Source organism: Herpailurus yagouaroundi, unplaced genomic scaffold (assembly GCF_014898765.1).
Source record: "Herpailurus yagouaroundi ecotype Mexico unplaced genomic scaffold, PumYag 184, whole genome shotgun sequence".
NCBI lineage: Eukaryota > Metazoa > Chordata > Mammalia > Carnivora > Felidae > Herpailurus > Herpailurus yagouaroundi.
The window spans coordinates 17,250,674-17,273,811 of record NW_024412415.1 but is presented as its reverse complement, the minus strand read 5'-3'; the positions used below and the strand labels follow the sequence as shown (position 1 = coordinate 17,273,811).

The 23,138-nt window shown below is 43.1% G+C and overlaps 1 protein-coding gene and 1 long non-coding RNA gene across 2 annotated transcripts in view; both read right to left on the bottom strand.

The window, feature by feature from the left end:
* Positions 1–6,768: 6,768 nt before the first annotated feature.
* On the bottom strand, positions 6,769–11,322 carry LOC121041701 (uncharacterized). Its single transcript, XR_005795819.1, has 3 exons — positions 10,689–11,322; positions 7,364–7,524; positions 6,769–6,877 (listed from the first exon to the last, which is right to left on the bottom strand). It is a non-coding gene; the product is annotated as an uncharacterized LOC121041701 (long non-coding RNA).
* A 394-nt stretch (positions 11,323–11,716) lies between these two features.
* GLDN (gliomedin) overlaps positions 11,717–23,138 on the bottom strand; it is a 59,441-nt gene continuing 48,019 nt past the window's right edge. The window contains exons 5-10 of the mRNA XM_040492688.1: positions 20,951–21,088; positions 18,803–18,940; positions 15,949–16,032; positions 15,726–15,851; positions 14,565–14,715; positions 11,717–12,210 (exon numbers count right to left, since the gene is read on the bottom strand). Coding sequence (XP_040348622.1) covers positions 11,733–12,210; positions 14,565–14,715; positions 15,726–15,851; positions 15,949–16,032; positions 18,803–18,940; positions 20,951–21,088 — 1,115 coding nt within the window. The 3' untranslated portion in view covers positions 11,717–11,732. The remainder of the gene's footprint in view (positions 12,211–14,564; positions 14,716–15,725; positions 15,852–15,948; positions 16,033–18,802; positions 18,941–20,950; positions 21,089–23,138) is intronic.

Genomic DNA, 23,138 nt, shown 5'->3' with positions numbered 1-23,138 from the left:
ATCAACAAAAAAAAGGGAACCTACTGAATGAGAAGATATTTGCAAATGACATATCTAATAAAGGGTTTGTATCCAAATATACGAAGACCTCCTACAACTCAACACCCAAAAAACAAATAATTAAAAAATGGGCAGAGACAAGAACAGACATTTCTCCAGATATCTAGATGGCCAACAGACACATGAAAAGATGCTCAACATCACTAATTGTCAAGGAAATACAAATCAAAAGTGCAATGAGATATCACCTCACACCTATCAGAATGGATAAAATTGAAAACACAAGAAACAACAAATGTTGACAAGGATTTGGAAAAAAAGGAACTCTTATACACCATTGGTAGGAATGCAAACTGGTACAGCTTCTGTGGAAAACACAATGGATGTTCCTCGAAAATTAAAAACAGAATGACCATAAGACCCAGTAATTCCACTCCTGGGTATTTACCCAAAGAATACAAAAATGCCAATTCAAAAGGGCATATGCACCCCTATGTTATTGTAGCATTATTTATAATAACCAAATTACAGAAAGCAACACAGGTGTCCATCAAGAGCTGAATGGGCAAAGAAGATTGGTACACACACACACACACACACACACAGAAATATTAGTCACAAAAAAAAAAAAAAATGAAATCTTTCCATTTCCAATAACATGGATGAATCTAGAGGGTATTATGCTAAGTGAAATAAGTCACAGAAAGACAGTAAATACCCTAAGATTTTATTCGTATGTGGAATTTAACAAAACAAATGATCCAAAAAAAGGAGGACAAGATCCTCCCCCACCTAGGTTCTTAAATATATAGAGTTGGTGGTTACCAGAGGGGAGGTGGGGGAGAGGATAGGTGAAATAGATGAAGGGGATTAAAAGTACACTTATCTTGATGAGCACTGAGTAATGTATACAATTTTGAATCACTATATTATATACCTGAAATATAACACTATGTTCATTATACTGGAATTAAAATTGTTAAAAAATTCAGCCAAATCAACTGCACAGAGGGAAGCTTTTCCAAAACCTTTTTCAGGAATAAAGTACTCGGTCACTTGGTGTTAATCTAGAGGCATTATGACTTTAGATGGTTGATAATAAAAAATTACAGTATGTTGTTAAAAAAAAATTTACTGAGAGTACATTAAAGACTTGAAAGTGAGACCAGAAACTATAAAACTCATAGATGAAAACACAGGGGTTAAGGTTCTAGTCACTGGTTATGGCAATGGGTTTTGGTTGTGACACCAAAAGCAAGGGCAGAAAAGGCAAAACTAAGCACGTGGGACTCCATCAAATTGAAAAGCTTCTGTAAAGCTAAGGACACTATCAACAAAATGAAAAGGCCAGGTATACAAGGGGAGAAACTATTTGTAAAGCATGTATCTGATGAGGTGAATATCCACAATATATGAAGATAGCAATAAAAATGTGATTAAATATGGGCAGAGGATCTCAACAGACATTTGCCAAAGAAGTCATATGGAGGGCCAAGAGTTAAATGCTCAATATCACTCCTCATCAGCAAAATGCAAATCAAAACCACAATGACATCTCACAACTGCTACCTGGCTATCATCAAGAAGCCAAGACATTAGTGTTGGTGAGGATGTAGAGAAGGGTGAGCCCTTGGATGCCCTTGGTGGCAATGTAAATTGACACAGCCACTATGGAAGACAGAATGGAGATTCCTCAAAACATTAAAAATAGAACTACATGTGATCCTGCAACTCTGTTTCTGATTATCCAAAGAAAATAAAAACACTAACTTGAGAAGACACATGCACCCCCATGCTTACTGCAGCATACTTACAATAGGCAAGGTATGGAAACAACAGAAGTGTCCACAGGTGGATGAATGGATAGAGAAAATGGGGTATATATGTACACAATGGGATCATGTGTACATAAACAAGAAGGCTTATTTGCAACAACACAGATGGACCTTGGGAATATTGTGCCCAGTGGAATGAATCAGACTGATCTCACTTACTGGTGGAATCTTAACAAGAAAAAAAAAAAAAATAACAACCAAGAAACAAACTCAAAAACCAAACTGAGTTCATAGATCTAGAGAAAAATTTGGTGGTTTCCAGAGGCAGGGAAAAGTGGGAGGTAGATGAGTGGGTGACTAAGGTTAAAAAGCACCAACTCCCAGCTTTAGGAAAAACAAAAAGTCCAGGGATGTAATGTACATACAGCACAGTAATTACCATTACTAATACTGTACTGTGTATTTGAAAGTTAAGAGAATACATCTTAAAAGTTCTCATCACAAGAAAACACGTTAGTAACAATTTGTGGCAATATATATTAACTAGACTTAGTGTGGTGGTCATTTCACAATATATACAAATACTGAACCATTATGTTGGGCACCTGAAGCTAGTTTAATGTTAGCTCTTCATTATACCTCAATTAAGGGGCACCTGGGTGGCTCAGTCGGTTAAGTGTCCGACTTCTTCTCAGGTCATGGTCTCATGGTTCATGGGTTTGAGCACCGCGTTGGGTTCTGTGCTGACAGCTCAGAGCCTGGAGCCTGCTTCACATTCTGTGTCTCTTTCTCTCTCTGCCCCTCCCCTGCCCATGCTCTCTCTCTTTCTCAAAAATAAATAAACATTAAAAAAAATCAAAATAGTATGGTATTGGCATAAAAATGGACACAAAGGAACAGAATAGGGAACCTAGAAATAAACCCACTCATCTGTGACCACCTTATGACCAGGAGTCAAGAGTAAACAATGGAAAGAAGATAGTCTCTGCAATAAATTGCTGGGAAAAGTAGACAGCCACAGGCAAAAGGATGAGAGTGGACTCCTCTCTTACACCATATACGAAAGAATCAACTCGAATTGGGTTAAAGACATGAACATGAGACCTGAAATCCTAAAACTCCTAGGTGAAAACACAGTAGGTAAGTTCTTTGATGTAAATCTTGGCAATGATTTTTTTGATTTGTCCCCCAAAGCAAAGGCAACCAAAGCAAAAACAAACAAGTGAGATTACACCAAACTAAAAAGCTCCCACCCAGCCAAGGAAGCTCCCACCCAGCCAAGGAACCCATTAGGAAATGAAAAGGCAAGCTGCAGAATGGGAGAACAAACATTAACACATCATATCTGATCGGGGTTGATATCCATAACATCTAACAAATGCATATGACTCAGTAGAAAGAAATGAAACCATCCAATTAGAAAACGCCCAAGGGCACCAAGTAGAGAGACATTTCCCCCAAATAAGACAGAGTAGCCAGGAGGAAGGTGAAAAGGGGCTCAAACATCATGAATTAGAGCGATGCAAATCTAAACCACAATGACAGCACTTCACACCTGTTAAAACAACAAAGAGATAACATCAAATAGAAATGTAACAAAGGGATAACAAGTATCGGTAAGGATGAGAAAAAGGGATTTCCTTTTCACTGTTGTTGGCAATATAAATTGCTACGGTGATATAGAGAATATTATGGAGGTTCAAATTATTAAAAATTGAACTTTCATATGATTCCATATTCCAGTCTGGGTATATACCCAAAGGGAATGAAATCTCTATCTGAAAAAGCTGTTTGCATCCAAATGTTCATTGTAGCCATAGCTATAATTACAATGACAGCCTAATTCGGAAACAACCTATTTGATCATTCACCCTGAGGTTCATGCTTGAGGGCATTATGCTCAGTGAAATTAAGTCTGGCAGAGAAAGATATTCTTATGATCTCACTTACATGTGGAATCTAAGAAAATCCAATTTAAGGAGATAGAGAATAGATTATTTGTTGGGGGGGGGGGGCTTGTCAGTGGGAAATACATGAATGTGAGGTAAAGGTAACAGCTTCCAGTTATAGAATATATAAGTTCTGAGGATAGAATGTATAACGTCTATATTTAACAATACCATATTGCATAATTGATGATTGCTAGAAGAGTAGACTTTTTAAAGTTCTCATCACACACACACACACACACAGTTCCCATCACAAGAAAAGAATTTATGTAAGGTGATAGATGTTAGCTAAACTTACTGTGATAATTTTTTCACTTTACATATATCCTATAATTATGTTGTACACCTAAAACTAAGGAACGTTATAGGTCAATTATCGCTCAAACTGGGGATAAAAGCAAGGGAGACCTAATTGCCTTGCCAAAAAAGAAGCACAAAAAGAATGTGAAATAAAGACTTCAACAAAGAAAAGGTAAATGAATTTATCACCAGCAGATCTGCACTAAGAAATGTGAAAGTCATGTATAGGAAGTCAGTCCCTCAATCCAAAGAGGAATGATACTAGATGGAGATCTATCTGCACAAAGAAACACAAATCACCAACACTGGTAACTACATAGGCAAAGAATAGACTTCTTTCTTCATTATTAAAATATATTTAAAAGATGACTGTCTACTTGAATCAAAAATACTAATACTTGCTGGTTGCATACCATATGTACAAGTAAAATGCATAAGAACAATAGCACAAAGGCCAGAAGAGAATGGAAATATATTGTTCTAAGCTTCTTATGCTAAAAAAGTACAGGTACACTGATAAAAATACACACGATAAACTCTAAAGGAAAATAAAACAACAGTAAGTTGTTTGTAACAACTTATACTTATTATAACCAAAAGCCCAGAAAGAAAATAAGGTGGAGTTATTAAAAAATTCAATCAGTTCAAAAAACAGCAGAAAAAGAAAAACAACAGATGAGACAATATCAGGATTATAGATTTAAGTCAACCATAACAATAATTACATTAAACGTAGATGGTCTAGCCAAGGGTCAGCAAACCTTTTCTTAAAGGGCTAAATAGTAATTATTTTATGTTTGCAGCAGGTTTCTGTAGCAATTACATAACTCTGCTGTTGTAGCACAAAAAAAAAAAAGTGTCAGTCAATACATAAAGAAATGAGTGTGGCTGCATTCTAATAAAACATTATTTACAAAAATAGGTAACCTAGCAGACTGTAGTTCACTAATTCCTTGTTTAAATACCTCCATTAAAAGGCAGAATGATTGTTGCAAGGGAATATCTCATTGTGGTTTTGATTTGTATTTCTCTGATAATTAGTGATGTTGACCATCTTTTCATGTGTTGGCCATTTGTATGTCTTCTTTGGAAAAATGTCTATTCAGGTCTTTTGTCCATTTTTTAAATCATCATCATCATCATCAGGTGTTGAATATAATGGCTAGTATCAAAGAGACCAGAAACAACACGTGTTGGCAAGGATGTAGAGACAAGGGAACCCTCGTGTACAGTTGGTGGGAAGGTAAATTGGTGCAGCCACCGTGGAAAACAGTATGAAGTTTCCTAAAAAAATTAAAAACAGAAGTACCATATGATGCAGTAACTCAACTTCTTGGTATCTACCTGAAGGAAACAAACACTAATTTGTAAAGATATACACATCCCTATGCTTACTGCGGTGTTATTTACAATAGCCAAGATATGGAAGCAACCTAAGTGTCCAATGGTAGATGAATGGGTAAAGAAAGATGTGGTGTATATACACAATGGACTATTACTCAGCCATAAGAATGAGTTCTTGCTATTTGAGACAACATAGATGGACCTAGAGGATATTATGATAAGTAAAATAAGCCAGACCAAGACGAATACAATATGATTTCACTTATGTGTAGAATTGAAAAAACAAAATGCACACAAAAAAAGCATAAATAGAATATAAGTACAGAGAAGAAACTGGTGGTTGCCAGAGGGGAGGAGGCGAAGGGAGTGGGAGACACAAGCTTCTAGTTATGGAATGAGTAAGTCACAGGGATAAAAAATACAATATAGGGAATATAGTCAATGATATTGTAATAGCGTTCTATGATGACAGATGGTAGTTATACTTGTGGTGAGTTTAATAGAGTTGTCGAACCACTATGTTGTACATCTGAAAATAATGTAACATTATGTGTCAACTAAACTTCAATAAAACAAAAAGAGGAACAGACTCATAAATACAGAAAATACATTAAGTCCTTTGGGTTTTTAATGGAGGCTTCATTACACAGCCATGATTGATTAAATCACTGGCCGCTGGCAACTGATTTAACCTCCAACCCATCTCCTCTCCCTGGAGGTCAGGGTGGGACTCAAAGTCCCAACCTTCTAATAACATATTTGGGTGCCCTGGCAACCAGCCTCCATCCTTAGGTTGTTTAGGGGCTTTTCAAAAGTCACCTCATTAACAATAAAAGACATTTTTTTATGGCTCTAATCACAGGAAATTCCAATAGTTTTAGGAGCTCTGTGTAAGAAAAGGGGACAAAGAACAAATATGTATGTCTAATTCTAAATCACAGTATCACACCAAGGGTCAGCAAACCGCACTGTAGGTCAAATAAAGCCTACCACCTGTTTTTGTACAATCTGTAAGCTAAGAATGGTTTTCTACATTTTTAAATAGTTAAGAGTCAAAAGAAAAACATTTTATGACACTTGAAAATTATAAAATTCAAATTTCAATGCCCAGAAAGTTTTTTTTGAAATATAGCCATGCTTCCTCACTTATGTGTGGTCTAGGATTGTTTTTAGCTACAACAGCAGAGTTAAACAGTTAAGCAGAGACAGTGTGGCCTACAAAGCCTAAATTATTATCAGACCTTTTGCAGAAAAAAAATTGCCAACAAGCTTACTTAGTGTAACCCAGCCCTGAATTTCCTCTGTTTCCAAATGACCACAAATACTACACACAATGAGATTTGGAAGCAGCCAACCTAGATATCCCCATCCCATATGGCAGGTTCCGAATCTTTCCCTGTCTGGGTCCTCACCTTGGTACAGCGAACTTCTCTGTGAGTTTCACCTTCTTCTGAGCTTGGCAACTCTGATCAAGTCCAAGGTCGGGTCCTCATTTTTTCCTGCTCTCTACTGCAAGAGATCAGAGCCTCTTTGTATGCTGCGAAGGAGGCCCTACCTGGGCTTTCTCACGTAGCTTTCACTTGGCAATTAATTGGTTTCAGCGTTTTATCTTTTTCCAGAGGGCCAATCAAGCTTAGCAACAGCCTCCCTCCTGATTTTGTTTCCTTTTTAGTCCCTATTTCTCCCTAATTCTCAAACATCTGATACATAACATTAGCTAAGGTATTCCTTTCCACTGGTATACCATTCATCACCAAAGTCTTAACAAATGGACCATCGCATTGTCCCAAAGGCTAATTGTGCTCAATCTACTACCAGCAATGGGGTCCTCATTGTAAACAGGTGGTCAATGATCCAGCTCCAAAACCTGATCTCAGTGGCTTCTTTTTAGGACCACAACTGTTTAGGGTTGCAGGACTCCCAGTCAAATTAGAATTTCAGACAAACAAGTTTTAATTGTAAATATATTCTGTACCATACCTGGGACATACTTACACTAAAAATGTTGCGATTGTTCTTTATCTCAATTTAAGTTTTAACTGGGCATCCTGGAGTTTACCTGGCAACTCTACAACAGGTTGCGTTTCCCAGGAAGCAAGCTCTGGGATGGAGCTCAGCCAGGAGGATGTCATTGAGAAGTGCCCTTGATTCAGCACCTGTGGAAGGGAGGATGGAAGGGCAGAGGGAAAAGTCCATCGTTTTCATTAGAGTCAGTTTTATTGTAAATTCGTTACATTGCTAAGAACCATTTTGGGGGATGTGACGTGTTAACCGCCTAATCAAACAGGCCAGCAGACAGAAACTGTGGTGTGGTGTCCCTGATGCAGTCCCTCAACCCTCGAATGAGGCTGCAAGAATCTGATTCTCCAGAAGGATGAACTGTAAAAGTAACAATAATTTATCAAGAATTATATCATTTTCACAGCATTTGTCATTTGACACAGAAAAAATCAAAGGAGGTAAGTAATACTATTATACATTTTACAGATGAAACAGAGGCTGAGGGATTAAGATACCTGCCCAAATTCACACCAATTCAGTTTTTTAAAATCTGTCTTATTTTATTTTAGATCAAAATGTTATGTTCTTTCCAATTGCTTTGCCTATGTCAATAAATTAGCAGATCTTCACTGAGTTTATGTCTGTCTCTAGTTCTAGTTACTGGTTTCTACATTTTTCGGGTTTTCCTATAGAGAACACATAGTCCGTATCAACGACTTTTCAGTATTCAGGAGTCAGCAAATTCCAAGAGTTTCAACAGAGGAGCAACCAATGTAATTCTTCCACAATATTGCTTTGGGTTGTTATTTTTTCTTGTAAATGTTACATGTAAATCAACAGGAGGTAAAAATAAGAATACACTTGTTTCAACGTATGACTTATTTTATTGACTAACGTTAAATAAACGGCAACCAAAAGAGAGACATTCACCATGATTCATTTGTTGTTCAGAATTGTTCAGATCTGTGGTTACAGATTGGACATCCCATCAACACCAGGTCCCAGCAGCAGCGGAGAAACTGAAAAGCCCTATCACATACCTCTTCATGTGGTTTGACATTAGTCACAGACAAAATGTACCTTGAAGTTGGAAAGTGACTCCTGGCTCTTCAAGGATCATAGCGTCTCATTGGCCCCTCACTTAGCAACCTTGAAGGGAATGACTGCGAAGGGACCTAAGCCCGGAACTCCTCATTTTAATTTTTTATTAACATTTATTTATTTTTGAGACAGAGAAAGACACAGAGCATGCGCAGGGGAAGGGCAGAGAGAGAGGGAGACACAGAATCCGAAGCAGGCTCCAGGCTCTCAGCTGTCAATACAGAGTCCAAGGCGGGGCTCAAACTCCTGAAAAGGAGATCATGACTTGGGCTGAGGTCAGACGCTTAACTGACTGAGCCGCCCAGGTGCCCCTGAACTCCTCATTTTAAAGCTTTCACCCCAGAACTCTTTCTCTGTCATAACATCTGTGCTTAGTGATCCACTTGAGACCATGACCACCTGCACGGCTTTGATACGACACATTATCACTTTGAGAGAAAATGCTTTGAAATAGTGTCTGGCCTACATTTGAGGTTGGGAGGACAGTTTTATTTACTTTCCAGGGGAAAGCTATCTATTTTAGATTAAAGAAGAATTAGGAAATTATCTGCTTTGATTCTGACATCAGAAGTGCAGATATTTGAAAAGTGCTTTAAAGCAACTTTGATTATAAGTGACAATGTAAACTTCTAAAATGGTATCTTGACTTAAAAACATTAGGTTGTACATTCTACTTTAGCAGTGAGCCCAAGCCTTTTTTTTTTTTTAATAAAGTAGTATTTGCAGGCAAGAAGGAGTAAAATCTGGATTCTTTGCCTTGTGTAAAGACAAACCTTCAACCCTATTATATTGTTACTTACACCTTGCTCAGACTCAGTTATCCCGATATTAATCCTCCATGGGGAAAAAAAAAATCCCAGTATGAACTTCCCTAGCAGTGAGTATATAATCCCATACCCACAATTAAGGGAGTCAGGATAGTTCAGATATCAAGACTGAGGTTTCTAAAAAATTTTTTCTGAAAGGAATATGTGCTAATTCAACAAGATTCTTTGGTTGCTACCATATATATAATTAGTATTGGATGTATATATTACTAATACCACTATTACTATGAAACTGTATTCATATCCAGGTCCCCTATGTCCAAAAACAGAAACACATGTATTCAAATACTTTAAAAGACTAGTATTCTCTAGATGCATTGATCTTAAGTATGAAACTATTTTACTTTGTTACAAAACATGAATCTGAAGAGTATTTTTTTTTAAGCTATGCTGACAGGACACAACCAATCTAACAGAGAAGTGAAGAAAAGCTTTCAAATATCCATTATTTTGAGAATACAACAACAAAGAAGTCCCCAGTAGCTGCCTAAGTGTTTTCAGGGGGTGGGGAGATTTAAATACCCAAATATGTATAGCCCATAAGTTTCAAAATGCTTCCATTAAATAAGTGATCAGGCCACACTCAGGGCCCCCAAGTATGAAAAACCCTGAGTGTGTGGCTCTCCTCCAACACACACACGAATTCAGTGAAGGCAAACAGATAAAAAAATCTTTACATAAGATTTCTCTGGGTCCCCTTCCTTCCTGGCTGTGGGACCCCAGTAACTTTCCAGATTCCTCTCTCCTCTCAGCAGCCCTGCCCATACACCAGGCTGCAGGATGTCTGAAGAACTGAATCGGCAGAAAATACATACTTAAGGGCATTCAGGTGCAAGTTAAACTGGATTTTTCTCCTAGCTTCCAATGGGATCAGATGACATCCTTTGAAACTACATTAGGGAAAGAGCGGTTTACTAACCGCTTTGGGGGAGGGCCACTTAATTTTATGCTGTTCTCACCCTTCCCCTCGACCAAACACTCAAACCGTATTATTACTCTTTCTTTGTCTGGAATAAAACAAAACATAACAAACAGCCTCTGGCGAATAAGCCCTGCCAACAATCAGCCTCACTTTATAGCCCAGAAGTTGGCAAACTTTTGGTGTAAAGGGCCAAAGGGTAAATGTTCTAGGCTTTGCAGGGCCCCTACTCAACTTTTTCGCAACAACTCAATTCTGCCACTGTAGAGCAAAAGTAGTCACAAACTCTGATACACAAGCAAAGGCGAGTGACCCTGTTCCAATACAGCTTCACAAAAACTTGCAATGGTCTAACTTTGGCCTAAGGGCCATGGTTTGCCCGTCCCTGTTCTAGATAATAATCACAAATGGTGCCTCTTCCAAAAACTGCAAAGGGCTTCCCATGGTTCTAGCCAGATTAATGCCTACTCACATAATATTTAGTAGTTGATAGCAGATACGTAGCAGTGAAAGCAGCAGCCAGGGTGACGTGAGGATTCAGTGTTTGTGATCTACAGCAGGATCAGAGACTGATAGGAACCTGGCAGTGCCTGTTTCTGTTTCATTAGCAAGCCTGAGCATGTAGCTGTGCCTGGCTTTTTTTAACTTTGGAGCGGCAAACTCGAGCCCAGGATGATGCTCATTCCAGTGCTGTGGTGGCTGGTGCGGACGCAGAGAATGGTAGTAAATTATGGGTAATGTGGTCCCTCCACAGCCTTAAAGGGTCCATGCAGCTTCCCAAGGCACTGAACACAAGTCACTACTAAGGAATTCATTGCTCAAAAGTGTTCGGGCTTATCTCGGAGGTAAATTTGCTCAGCATGTGGCTAAAAACCAAAAAACCAAACCAAATATGTAACAGCTGTGAAAGCAGTAACAGCCGAGAAGCACAGAAATGCCTACAGGTGGAGGGAATCTTGCCAGTCATCTTTGGCAGCCCTTTCATATTACCAGTCAGGAAAACAAGGCTCACAGAGAGAAGGGTAACTTGCCCAGATAGTCTGTGGAGAAATCACCAAATCATAGCCATCTTGACCTCCAGTTTGTTGCTATTTTCCTCTAAGGAATCTGAATTTATTTATTTATTTTTTTTAGTTTTTTAAATTTTTTTTTGAACGTTTATTTATTTTTGGGACAGAGAGAGACAGAGCATGAACGGGGGAGGGGCAGAGAGAGAGGGAGACACAGAATCGGAAACAGGCTCCAGGCTCCGAGCCATCAGCCCAGAGCCCGACGCGGGGCTCAAACTCACGGACCGCGAGATCGTGACCTGGCTGAAGTCGGACGCTTAACCGACTGCGCCACCCAGGCGCCCCGGAATCTGAATTTAAAGGGGGTTCCCTGACCATATAAACACTCATGTCATGAGATTATGACAGCTAAGGACCTGGTTCCCCTAAAGACAAGTTTTATGTTGGAATATTCATGGTACCAGAGAACATCTGAAACTTGTCAAGGGGGAACAGAATGCATCTCATCACTGGTTTATTGTAGCTGACAAAAACCGCACAGGATAAAGCATTAAATGACCATCTTCCCATGAATATAAATGCTGGTCTCTCATATTGTAGGATAACATGGCAAGAACAGACTGGGAAGTTCTTAAATTAAAGTTTGCATTGATCTGTTTCCCTCCTAACAAATCAAAGGCAAATGTTATCCTCAGATCTTTGGTGTCCGTGACATAAAGGATCCCTTGGGCAATGAAGGCGTTACCGGCCTTGGTCTTGGGGTATGTGGTATTAATGTGTTGCACCACAGAGAATGTCCTCTCATCCAACTGGGCGACAAGAATGCTTGAGCCATCCACACTTGAAGCATAGATAATCCAAAGACCCTTTTCATCCACAGCTAAATTGAAGTAAGTCTTGGAATTTGCAAAGAGGTATTTTCGATCAAAATACAGGGCATTTTCAAGTTTCAGAGTTTGGGATGTTTCTTTGCCAAATTCAAATCTGAAATGTGAAAAAGGTAGATATGAGTCAGCATTTTTGTGGACAATGGTAGGTTTTTTGTTTTTTGCTTTTTGTTTTTGTTTTGTCTCCTCTATTAAACTGGAGTGGGGCTTGGGATTCTGCATTTCTAAATTCTAGGTCTACTGGTTTACCCACAATGCTCTGCATACCAAGGATGTAAAGGATGCTGACTACATCTAAAGTGTCCACCTTCGTGCCACGTGCCCCAGGAAAATTCCTTACCCTCATGACTCCTCAGTTGTTTGCCAACCTCCTAAAATGCCCTAAGATTCTTAGATCTGCAAGGGGCCTTAAAAAATGATCTAGTCCAGTCTTTTCATTTTACACATGAGAAAGTGACTAGCCCAGGAATATGAGTAAGTAGCCAGAGTTAGAATTTAGGTTTTCTAACTGCAATTTTGGGGGTTCTTCCTCTACCCCATGCTGGAATTTTTACGACAAAAATGTCACAGTGGTCTAAATGAAGAAGAAAGTTGTCAGCTGAGAAGAAACGTAGCCAAGTCAAGGTCATGCAGTTTTTTTGTCAGGAAAGTGACTGGATAAATTCAGCTACAGCATGGAATCCCATGCCCTCAGCTCCTGGAGGCTGTCTGACCAGGCAGACTCCAAATCCAGACCATATCTAAAAGTTGATTATGATTCAAAAGTTACCTAATTCCAGGAATGAAAATTCACGAACGTTAGGCTAAATGAGAAGAAAAACACAAGAGGGTGCCATTGAGCAGGAGAAGAAATAGGGGAAGCATGAATCTGCAGATATGCGGTGGAGCCTAAACTAACAAACTTGGAGTCAATCAAGAGACCCTGAGGTAAGTGTGAGAGACACCAGAGAAAATAAGGCCTTGAGAACAGCCTGCCTGCCCACCTCTGCTTCTTCCTCTGAATGTCTGGAGCTCAGAACTGCCAATCAGTCCATCAGTACCGTTGGTCTGGTACCTAGCAGCTGCATTTCTTGAGGAGGCCTGACCCCTCACAGGAAAAACAGGGTCTTATTCCAGCCTGCCTGTCCCCTGGCCCCACCTGTGGCCTGGCATAGAGCAGGCCAAAGTAGTGTGTCAGACACATGTAGCTTCATTAGAAGACACTCTTGGAGAGGCCAATCCTCTTTCTGGGGCTCACTCATCCTGGAACTCCCTTACCACCCTCATCCCTATGTAAAAACAGTGCTGTGGCAGTAGGGAGCTGCAGAATTAAATGAGGAGAAATGTCATGGGAAGGAATGTGTCTGGGGAGTACTGGCTTCTGAACAGGAGGTGGGTTGGTTGTTGTTTGCTGTTAACACAAGACTCTGCCCAATGAGGTAGCCAGGGAGATATGGAAATGATGGGGAGGCCTGGGAGAGGGAGATGAGAGGGGGAGGAGGAGATGCTTCCAGCCACAGCTGACATGTGTCCCACCCCCATCCTCACCCACACTCAATGCCAGCAAGGTTGTTGCGATTGGACCTCACCAAGTGGAGGAGGGCCGTGAGGGCAAGGGAAGAGGGACCCAGCCCTCTCTCAGGTCCTTATCTCTTGTTTTGGATGACTAGGACCATGGCTTTCATAATACTGGAATTATCTCAGATAAGGGTACAGCTGGAGGGCTGCAGACCACAGGAGGTGGTGTCTTGTCTGAGGCCATGGAGTGAGTAGGAGAAGTTGGAACCTGACTTGAGCTCCCTACTCTCTTTATTTCCCAAGATGCCCTGCCTCGGCCCAAAACCTGATTTCTTCTTGAGCCACAAAGACAAAATTTTAGCAATTCTTTTGGGGAGTCAGGAAGACATGGCTGCCACCCCGAGCACAGCTTACCCAGGTGACCACTTTCCTTCCCCTTGGTAAGCAGAGAGGAAGACAGGTGGCCTGGCAAGGGCTCCATCAAGATGACAGATCAATCTGAACGCAAAGTTCCCTGGCTTTGCACTGTCATCCTTAGTCTTCAATGATCTCAGCTGGGACATGAAATTCTTCACACCCAAAGTTTTTCAGAAACTTTGAGTGTGCGTGAACCTTCCTGGCTAGGGAGAGCTAGGTTCTGGCTGCTTCTTTTCTCAAAGGATGACAAAGCTGCAGCCCTAATCACACCAGGTCTACTTCTCTCTGGCTCTGACCTTAGTCTTGGTGTCCCAAGCAGCAATGTTGCAGATCCCAGGTCAGGGCTGGGTCATGGGGCTCACTCACTGTTTCCTGTGGTTCAGTCAGAAAACCCTGACTGACCTCTGTGTGCCAGGCTCTGGGGACAGGAAGATGATGGCACCACAGTCCCAAACCCTAAGTAGCTCTCAGATTACTAAAGCACCACACAGGTGCTGTCTGGGATGCGGAAAGACAGCTGTGACCCAAATGACTCACCTCACTATGGTGTTGGAGCCTCCTTTGTGGTAGTAGAGACAGTTGTTGTGAACGGCATGCCCGCAGCCATGGAAATAATATGGGAGATGCACGAGAGTGTAACTGCCATTCAACAGGGAGGGTTGGTCTTTGAATTCCTTCACCCTGATGCCTGCAGGGGGAAAGCCAGGGAGAGGCAATCACAGCTTGGGAGTGAGTCAGGGGAGAGAGTTAGAAAGAGGGAACTTGAGAGTGAGGTGTCCTGCAAGGGTTCACGTCCAGGTTAGAGTCTCAGACTCCCAAACTCAAAGTCCAGTTTTCTTCTCTGGATTCTTAAACCATGCTTCAAAGGTAGGAGCCACAGAGTTGGCTTTACTCCTCCTAGGAAAACTGTATCACTCCCTCCCAGCATACCCTAGATTGTTTATAAAATCTATCAGACCGATATAGGCCTGTACTGGGAATAGCAAACACTTGGCACTTGGGCAGTCACCTCCTGCCTCCTCCTGCCACTGCTAATTCACAGTGTTCCTCTTTCCTTCTGAGCCAGCATCCTTCTTGGCTGGCAACCCACGCAGTCACTACCCGCTGATCACTTGGCCCTGATGAAATGAAGCAGAGTGTCTCAGCTATCGCTCTGACCAGTGAATATGGTCAGACCCCTTCTGGAATGAGGCTACTGCTACCCTCACTGGCAATCCCTGACCACGTCCCTCTGGGGCAGTATAACTAGGGTCATGCTTAGATGCAGTGTGTCTGCAAGATGGCACTTCACCTTCTCCCCTGGGCTCTCTGTCCAACAGATATCTGAGAAAGATGGCCAAAAGTACTCTCCTTAAAGAAAGATGGACAGTGCACAAGAATTTGTCTGATATTTCTTCCACATTATGGTTTGGGGCTTTTAAGACTGGAGTCATAATGATATTTGCTTCCTTCTGGATAAGCTAAGTTGGGAATACCCCGGTCATGTCCTTGTGACCTGAACTGCAAGGCTTGTCACCAGTGTGCTCAACTGAGAAAAGTGTTCTGCCCACTCATTTGTGCTGTCTGAAATAAAGGGCAGTTCTGTGACACCAGTCAGCAGGGATTTCAGACACACAGAGATAGAAGAAGCCTGAAGGCAGGCAACAGATTAAAGGCACAACTACCACAATGATGTGGGTCATTGTCAAGTGAAGGTACCTGAGAAATGTTCAGTCACCCAGATCCGCTCATCACTCTTGTTAGCAGACTCTCTTATCCAAGTCCCAAATGTCTCTTTAACTTTCAGTACTTGTGTTGGATTTCCAATGGAAGCGATCATGGATTCTGTCAAAAGAGGAGAAAGGAAAGTCATTCACCTACCAATTATGACTTTAAGACATCCAATTTCTGAATTTCAAAACAAGATGCTTTGCCTCTGCACCTGCTTGTGGAGAATGGTGTTCCCCACCTTTCTCATCAGCTTTTCCAACCAAGGTATCATCATTTGGTATGGCGCATGTCTCCCCTAAAACAACGACAACGGCAATGATCAGAGCCAATGCAGGCAGCGCAGTGAGACTCATGTAACTTTATTATTGGTGCTCTCCCCCACCTCATTCCAGACTCTAGTCCTATAAGCTTTCTTTATAATAGGTCTACCAAGTTTTTTTGGTTGCTTGCTTTTAAGCAACGAGTCTTATACTCCCAATTCCCCACCCTTGTCCCTCACCTCCACCACTTGGTGAGTTCCTAATACGCTTTCTAGGAGCACAGTTGCTAAAGTAATACAATCTCAAGAGGCTGTCAGTAAAAGGGAAAAAGTGGCCTGTCCAAGCCCTCAGAATTCTGGGGGGGGGGGGGGGGCGGGGGGTGGGAAGAGACTTACTGATAATTTCCTGGCCCCTCTGGGCAGGTGGTAGGTATCACTATCATGGATTGCATTTTCCAGGAAGGATTTTCACTTTCAGGGAGGATGATGGGTCCTCATGAGAGGGTGGCCCCCTTTACCCTGTCTTTCTGGATGCCAGAGGGAGGCATCACAGAAGAAGGAGCCCAGAGATGTTTGAACTCCCCCCCATCACTTCCCACCTGTGTCTGCTTGAAGGTCTACGGGATGTAGGTCCTTGACAGGCGCCCAATTTATAGTTGGTTTGAAGCTATACCTAAGCAAGAAGCCATCAGGCCTGGGTTGTAATTGTTACTTTTAACAGATGGGCTTAATTCAGACCTTGGTGAAGAGGTGTCTTGGGGCAGCAGAAGTAGGACAGAGAAGGAGGGGAGGAATATACCAGTGTGAGGACAGGGAGTGGGTCGGCTGGGGAGAAGGACCTGGTCTGGGGCAGGCTGAGGCAAATCAGGCTTTCCAGAGAAGTTCAGGTCCACTTGCCTAGACAAATTCTAAGAGGTTCAAGTCACCTGTAGTTGCTAGATAGAAAGGATTACCTCCATTGTCCCAAGAGCAGCTCATGGAATAATCTGGAGAGATTTTTCTATTAGTAAAATAAAGGGCAGGACCCTCTGCAGTCTAAGCTTCTTTCTAGCAGGATGAGCCTATATTTGCCTCGAGTCCTCCTGTCCCCTGATGAAAGAAGTTTTGGGGAATCTGTTATGATTCCCCGCTCCCCATGCAATTCTGCTGCCCCTGAGTTTCATCTGGACTTTCTACTAAGGAACTTGGGTTTCATACAGGAAAGGGACAGAGAGACCCTCCTGTTCTTCATCTAAAGAAAAGGCTCTCATTAATTCATGTTGTACCAGCCTGCTTCTAAAGCTGTGGGGGCGGGAGGGAGCTTAAAGAAATGGAATTGGAGCAGGAGAGAAGGCCAAGTTCGGATGCAAGATGCCTGGCAACAGAGGACTCATTTCTAGGAGGCCGAGTGGGAGATTATGGCCTCTCCTTTAAAGCAGTTTTCACAACTCTGAGGCCCAGCCCCTGCTCAGTAGGCAGGCCAGGCAGAGGCAGGTGTTGCTCCAGCACCCGTGCCCTGGCTGACATAGTCTTTGGCAAATTGGGACTCTGCAAAAGCTCAAGTCAGATTCCCCCTTCTTCCAGGAGAAGGTTCCTGTTCAGCTCATTCTCCAAGGGCAGCTGAACAAAGGGCTGAAACTAACAGAGGGGGGTGGTGCTGAGCCCCGGGCGGGCCGAGGGGGGCAGCTCGGCCCTGAGGCTGTGATTTCTAACTAACTGCTGGGCAGAATCATAATCAGGCTGCACTGACTGGGGGGTGGGGTGGGGGTGACATCTTTGAAAGCACTGATTTGCCCACTTTGACAGCTGATGTGTGCCCCCAAAAGCCTTCCTAAAAGACCAGGGCACCAAACAGAACTAAAGACCATGTAGGAAAGCAGCAGGGAAGCCCACAGCAAGTGTGAAAGAAACTCCAGTCGGTATCCTCCTCTCTGTTTGCCACTGACATGATGCCATCAAGTGGTGCCTTCTCGTGGCCTGACCAGGAGTCGGTCCCGGGTCACCACTCTGGGAAGAAGTTCTAGCATCATCTTAGAAGTATTTTCTATTTATATGGCCCTTGATTTCTAATTAGCTTTCAATCCTATGTCCACCTCTGTCACAGATTGGCCGACTGACAAGTCCTCTTGGCCTGCCAGAGATCAGGCGTCCCTTGCCCTGGGTTGGCTTAGTCTCAGTGTGTGGATTTCCATCTCTGAAAGGAAGATGCTCTAAAAGAAGGACTTTAGAGGCAGGCAGACATGGGTTTGAATCCAAGCTCTGTCACTTACTAATTGAGTGACATTGGGTAAGCTACAATAGCTCCTTAGCATTTCAGTTTTGTATCTATAATTTGGTGGCAATACCGATTCCTGTATCATTTCGTGAACCAAGTACTTCGCACTGTGCCCTGCACGTAGTTAGCACACAAAGCTTTGCGGTGGTGAGGGCAGAACTGTAGTACTGTGGGGAGTTAACCAATCTGAACCTCCCCCTCAACTCCCCAGCATCAGTCAAGCCCTTCACGTTCCCAGAGTAAATAGCTTAGCCTTTGAGACCCTTTCAGGGGAAAAGGATGGTGAATTTGGCAAAGAAGAGGAATAGACTGGTGACAGATGAGGGGAGAGTGATGAGGGAAGGGTGTGGGACCCAATTCTAAACCTGCTACCAGTTCTCCCTTGGGGCAGACTGCCCAAGCCATTTGCATGTTGCAAGGGGGAATCTCTAGCTTTCGGCAGAATCTCCTTCTGTTTAAAAAATCTGGTTGCAAAGCCTGGGTAAAGCCCGAGAGTTTGGGATCATTAGCTGAAGGGGCGGGTTCTCTGGGGCAGGGGCAGGGGCTGGTAACCTGGGCACTGGCCATTGAACATGTTTGGCTGCCGTAGGCCCTTAGATCTTCTGCTTCCAGGGGGTCCTGGGGGACCTGGAGGGCCTGGGGGCCCAGGTGGGCCAGGCGGGCCAGGTGGGCCTTGGTCACCTTTGGCACCTGGAGAGAGAGAAAGGGGTGCAGGGAGAGAGATTGATTCAAGAGCCATAAACAGAGATGGGTTTCTCCCAGGGGAAAAGAGAATGAACAGCCCTGGGGAGGACTGATGAGCCCCCATTCCCAGGCATAACTGTATTCTAGCCCTGGCCATCCAAAGTCAAGAAAGTACCCATGGCAGATGTTGAGTTCCAACTATGTGCCAGGAACTGCACTAAGAAGTTTACACAACTCCCCCTCCATTGTTCTTCCCAACCATTCTGTGAGACAGTATTAGTAGCCCCTCAGTGACCTCAGTCTCAGGGAAGTTCAGTGCTTTGCCCACGGTCACAACTGGGAACAGGCCTACAACTTAACCTCAGGTATGTCTCACACCAAAGCTCAAGCTCATGTCACTGGCCACATTGAAGGATCTCAACCCTGACTGCTTATTAGAGTCACCTAGAGTCAGTCTAACACAATTCTACTGCTTGGACCCCATCCAGAACAGTTAGATCAAAATGGTGAGGAGATTGGTCATCTGTATTTTTTAAAACCTCCTAATATGCTGCCAGGTATGAGAAGCACTGCTCTGTGTGGTAGGAGAAATCAGGAGATCTTGTCCAGCCTGTGACCTTGGGCAGGCAGCTTAACCCTCTGAGCCTGTTTCTTTACTTCCAGACTGAGTCTCATCCTCCCTGTCCTGCCCTGTGATAACCCACTGAGGTCACTGGCGTGAGTGGGCAAGCCAGGGCCACAGAGGCTAGAGGCAGGTCCAAGCCCACTCAGAAAGGGGCAGAGATCTGTAGGCAGAGCAGACATGATCTGCCCTCATAGGCCTTGTCTGCTCTCTGACCAGGGAATACTCAGCTCTGCCTGATCTCTGGAATTGGGGTACACTCAGTGATGTTGCTTTTCTGAATGGTTTGTCATCACCCCTCACTTGTTCAGTAGTATAGGGGAGTGTGGTGTTCTGGATGTGTAGATTCCCATATAAGTGAAGTCTAACACGATCTCGTATTTTCAAAGTTTATTCACAAATCTATGATCCTGTCAAAATACTTCTTAAATTATATATATTTTGCATAACAACTTCCTTGTGTATGCAACAAAGCATGCTAAACATAACTTGAGCTTTCCTTGATGCTTTGGTCCTAGCACAGTGCCTGGCAAAGAGTAAGTGCTCAACAAATTTTGAGTGGCTAGATGGGTGACTGATTCAGGGTCATTATTCTTGAACATCTATCATCCTAGCTTCTTGAGGACAGATGTCCTGTCTTACTCATTTTCATATTCATATTCTCAGCTACTACCAAAGTCTCTAATTCATAAATGGTGTTCTTGGATATTCAAAAAGGTTTATTGACTACATTAGTAGGACAGTTATGTCTCTGAAGTACTGTGCTTTTAAAATTCTTCTGCCCCTTCCTCGTCCATGCCCATCAGCTGTCACCAACACCATAATCTTTCCACCATGTGATCGTCCTTCTGGTTTGTTGTGCCTCTACCTCCCCACCCCACCCCAGATGCCATCCATCTGCTTTGAACCTGGGCTGGAAGCCAGAAAAAGAAGACCGGCAACCATGTCTGCCCAATTCTACATCCAAAAGCTGAGGGTTAAGGTCTGAAGATGATCCTACCTCGGTTGTGAAGAAAATGCCTGAGCTTTCTGTCAGTTTGTCCTCTGAGGTATCTTAAATTGCTTGCTTATTTGTCTTATTCTATATTGTGCTAGGCTTAATAAATATTTGGCAAAAGGAAGCTCCTGTCATCCTAATTCAATCTAATCATGATGTTTAGACCTGAATTATCTAAACTGTTTATGCTGAGATCTCAGATTTGGTCTCACCAACCTTGGGGTAACATGCACAGTTTTTTTCCTTCTTGGAAGCACAGCACTCTAAAACATGCTGCAAAGCAGATGGGCACACAAAGTAGAAAAGGAGAGAAAACCTGTGCTGCCTCTGTACTAAAAACCAGGCTGGTTTGTGGGCCTGATCACCCTGGGAGACAGCCCAAGTGCCAGCCACTTACCTGTGGGGAGCACATCATTGGACACATCCCCTTTGTCTCCTTTGTCCCCCTTTGGCCCTGGTGGGCCCTCATTTCCAGTCAAACCCAGCTCACCAGGGTCTCCCTTTTCCCCTGGAGTTCCTGTGGCTCCAGGTGGCCCTGAGGGGGGAAAAATAATGTATTAGCCTATAGCGCAAGAAACTCTGGTACACGACTTTGTGATATTGTACTTTGTATGTTTAAGATGAAGTGGCTTCAGTAGCCAAATGCAGAAGACCCTGTAACCATTTTAGGACAGCAGCATGATTATAAATTCATTGACAAATAGTATTTCCAGGTGGCTCTTCTGAATATTTTAGGGACATTTGCCTGAGCCAACAGGTTGAAGAGAGAGGGGTGGACCAGAAAGGGACAATCACAGCAAGGGCAGAAGGAAGGTAAGGCCTGATCAGAAGTTTGCCACGCAGGAAGAGCGGAGCACTCAGATGGGACTGTTCGGTGCTAGAAGGGTACGTGCATTACTTGGTTTATTCCTCACCACATACTGGAGTGGTGAGCTAGTAACATATCCTTACTGTCATTTCATAGAAGCTGGAACTCAGGCTTACAGTGGTTATCACTGATGCCACTAAGTGAGCAGGCAGAGGTCTTCTGATTCCATCTCTGGTTCCTTTTCTGTGACACTTCAATGCAAAATGCTTTTAATCAAAATAGCAAAACAGGTAGAGTTGCTCTAGCACAAGCATGAAGAGGGGTGATGATAGTGTGAACACGATGCTGTGTGTGAAATGTCTGCCTCTGTTCCTGGGGAGTCCTGACTATGGGAATTGCAGACCTGTCACTCACAGCTCAAAATAGGTAAGAATCTGTGCAATGGCCCATCTCAGCACGGACTATGGAGAGTACAGCATTCTGATCCCTGAGAGAAAGGAAGCAAGCTTGGTGCATAATATGATTACTATGCACTGCTGGCAGGTAGTTTCCAGATAGCAGCACCATTATTTGCAGTGATCCTCCCTCCAGATTTTAAAATCTGGACCCACTTCCTACCAGCCCCATAGGATCCCAACAGAACTGTATCAAGAGAATCCGAGGATTAGGGATTGGAAGGCACCTCAGAGGTGACTCGGAGTAACCTCCCATCCTACCCTAAAAGCCCCTCTGCACTATCTGATAGGCCCTTCTCAAAAGTCCTGTCAGCAATGGGGAAGTGATTACATCACGTCATATCACAGATCGTACTGGAATACTCTGCATTGCCATCAAAGGCAGTATCCCCCCAAAACCTACAGCTGCAGTTCTTGGCACCTTTTCTTTATGCTGGGAAGTGATAAATGTTCAATGTGGTTTTTGCTCTTCCAGCTACGGACCGCCCCAAGGAAGACAGCAGTGTGGTCAAGAACCTTAAAGTACTGATCACTGTTAGACAACACAGTGAGCAGAGAAACGTCTGCTGGATTTCAACCAACTGTAAAAACCACACCTGCACGAAAGCCATGAAATTCAGCTGTGGCAGAGGGAGTAGGAGGCGCCGGCTTGCTTGCCTCTGCCAGTGGTGATGTCGGGTGGGTATCATGCACTGGGACGCCCAATTCCCAGTGAAGAGCTGGGAACACAGTGGAAGAGGATGTGAACAAGAGTAGGGGCAGCCCTTCAGTTGTGGGCACTTGCTCTGCTATGGATTCTGTCACACAGATGGCAAACCAAGCCCACTGGGGGGTGGGGGGGAGGGCATGGCTCATCATGCATCTCTCACAACAGCTCTGAAAACCCATGGTTCTGGGTCATCCCTGCCCACAGTCATTAGGACATCTTGCTGGAAAGCGGTTCACTCACTTAAGAAGAGCCCTTAATCAGTGACCTCTGCACACGAAGACGTCCTTTTGTCAGTATTTTAAATAGGCAATTTGGCACATTATCTGAAGGACACAAAAGACTAGAACGTTGCCATAGAGTCTGGCCAGCACATTGCACCAAGCGTAACTGATAACCTTCTAAAGGTTTCACATGACCCCGATTCAGCAATGCTCAGGGAAATGGTATTTTCTAGTTATTTCAGGGTTTTCTTTTTCAGGCATTTATTCAAAGAGCCTTACTGCATCAGCATCCAGTTTCCCCTTCTTTGCCTTTATTCCTTCCTTGTATGTCTTTTCTTTTCCTTCTCTAAAAGGCCACATATGAATCAGGAAAACGTTCATACTGGGGGCGC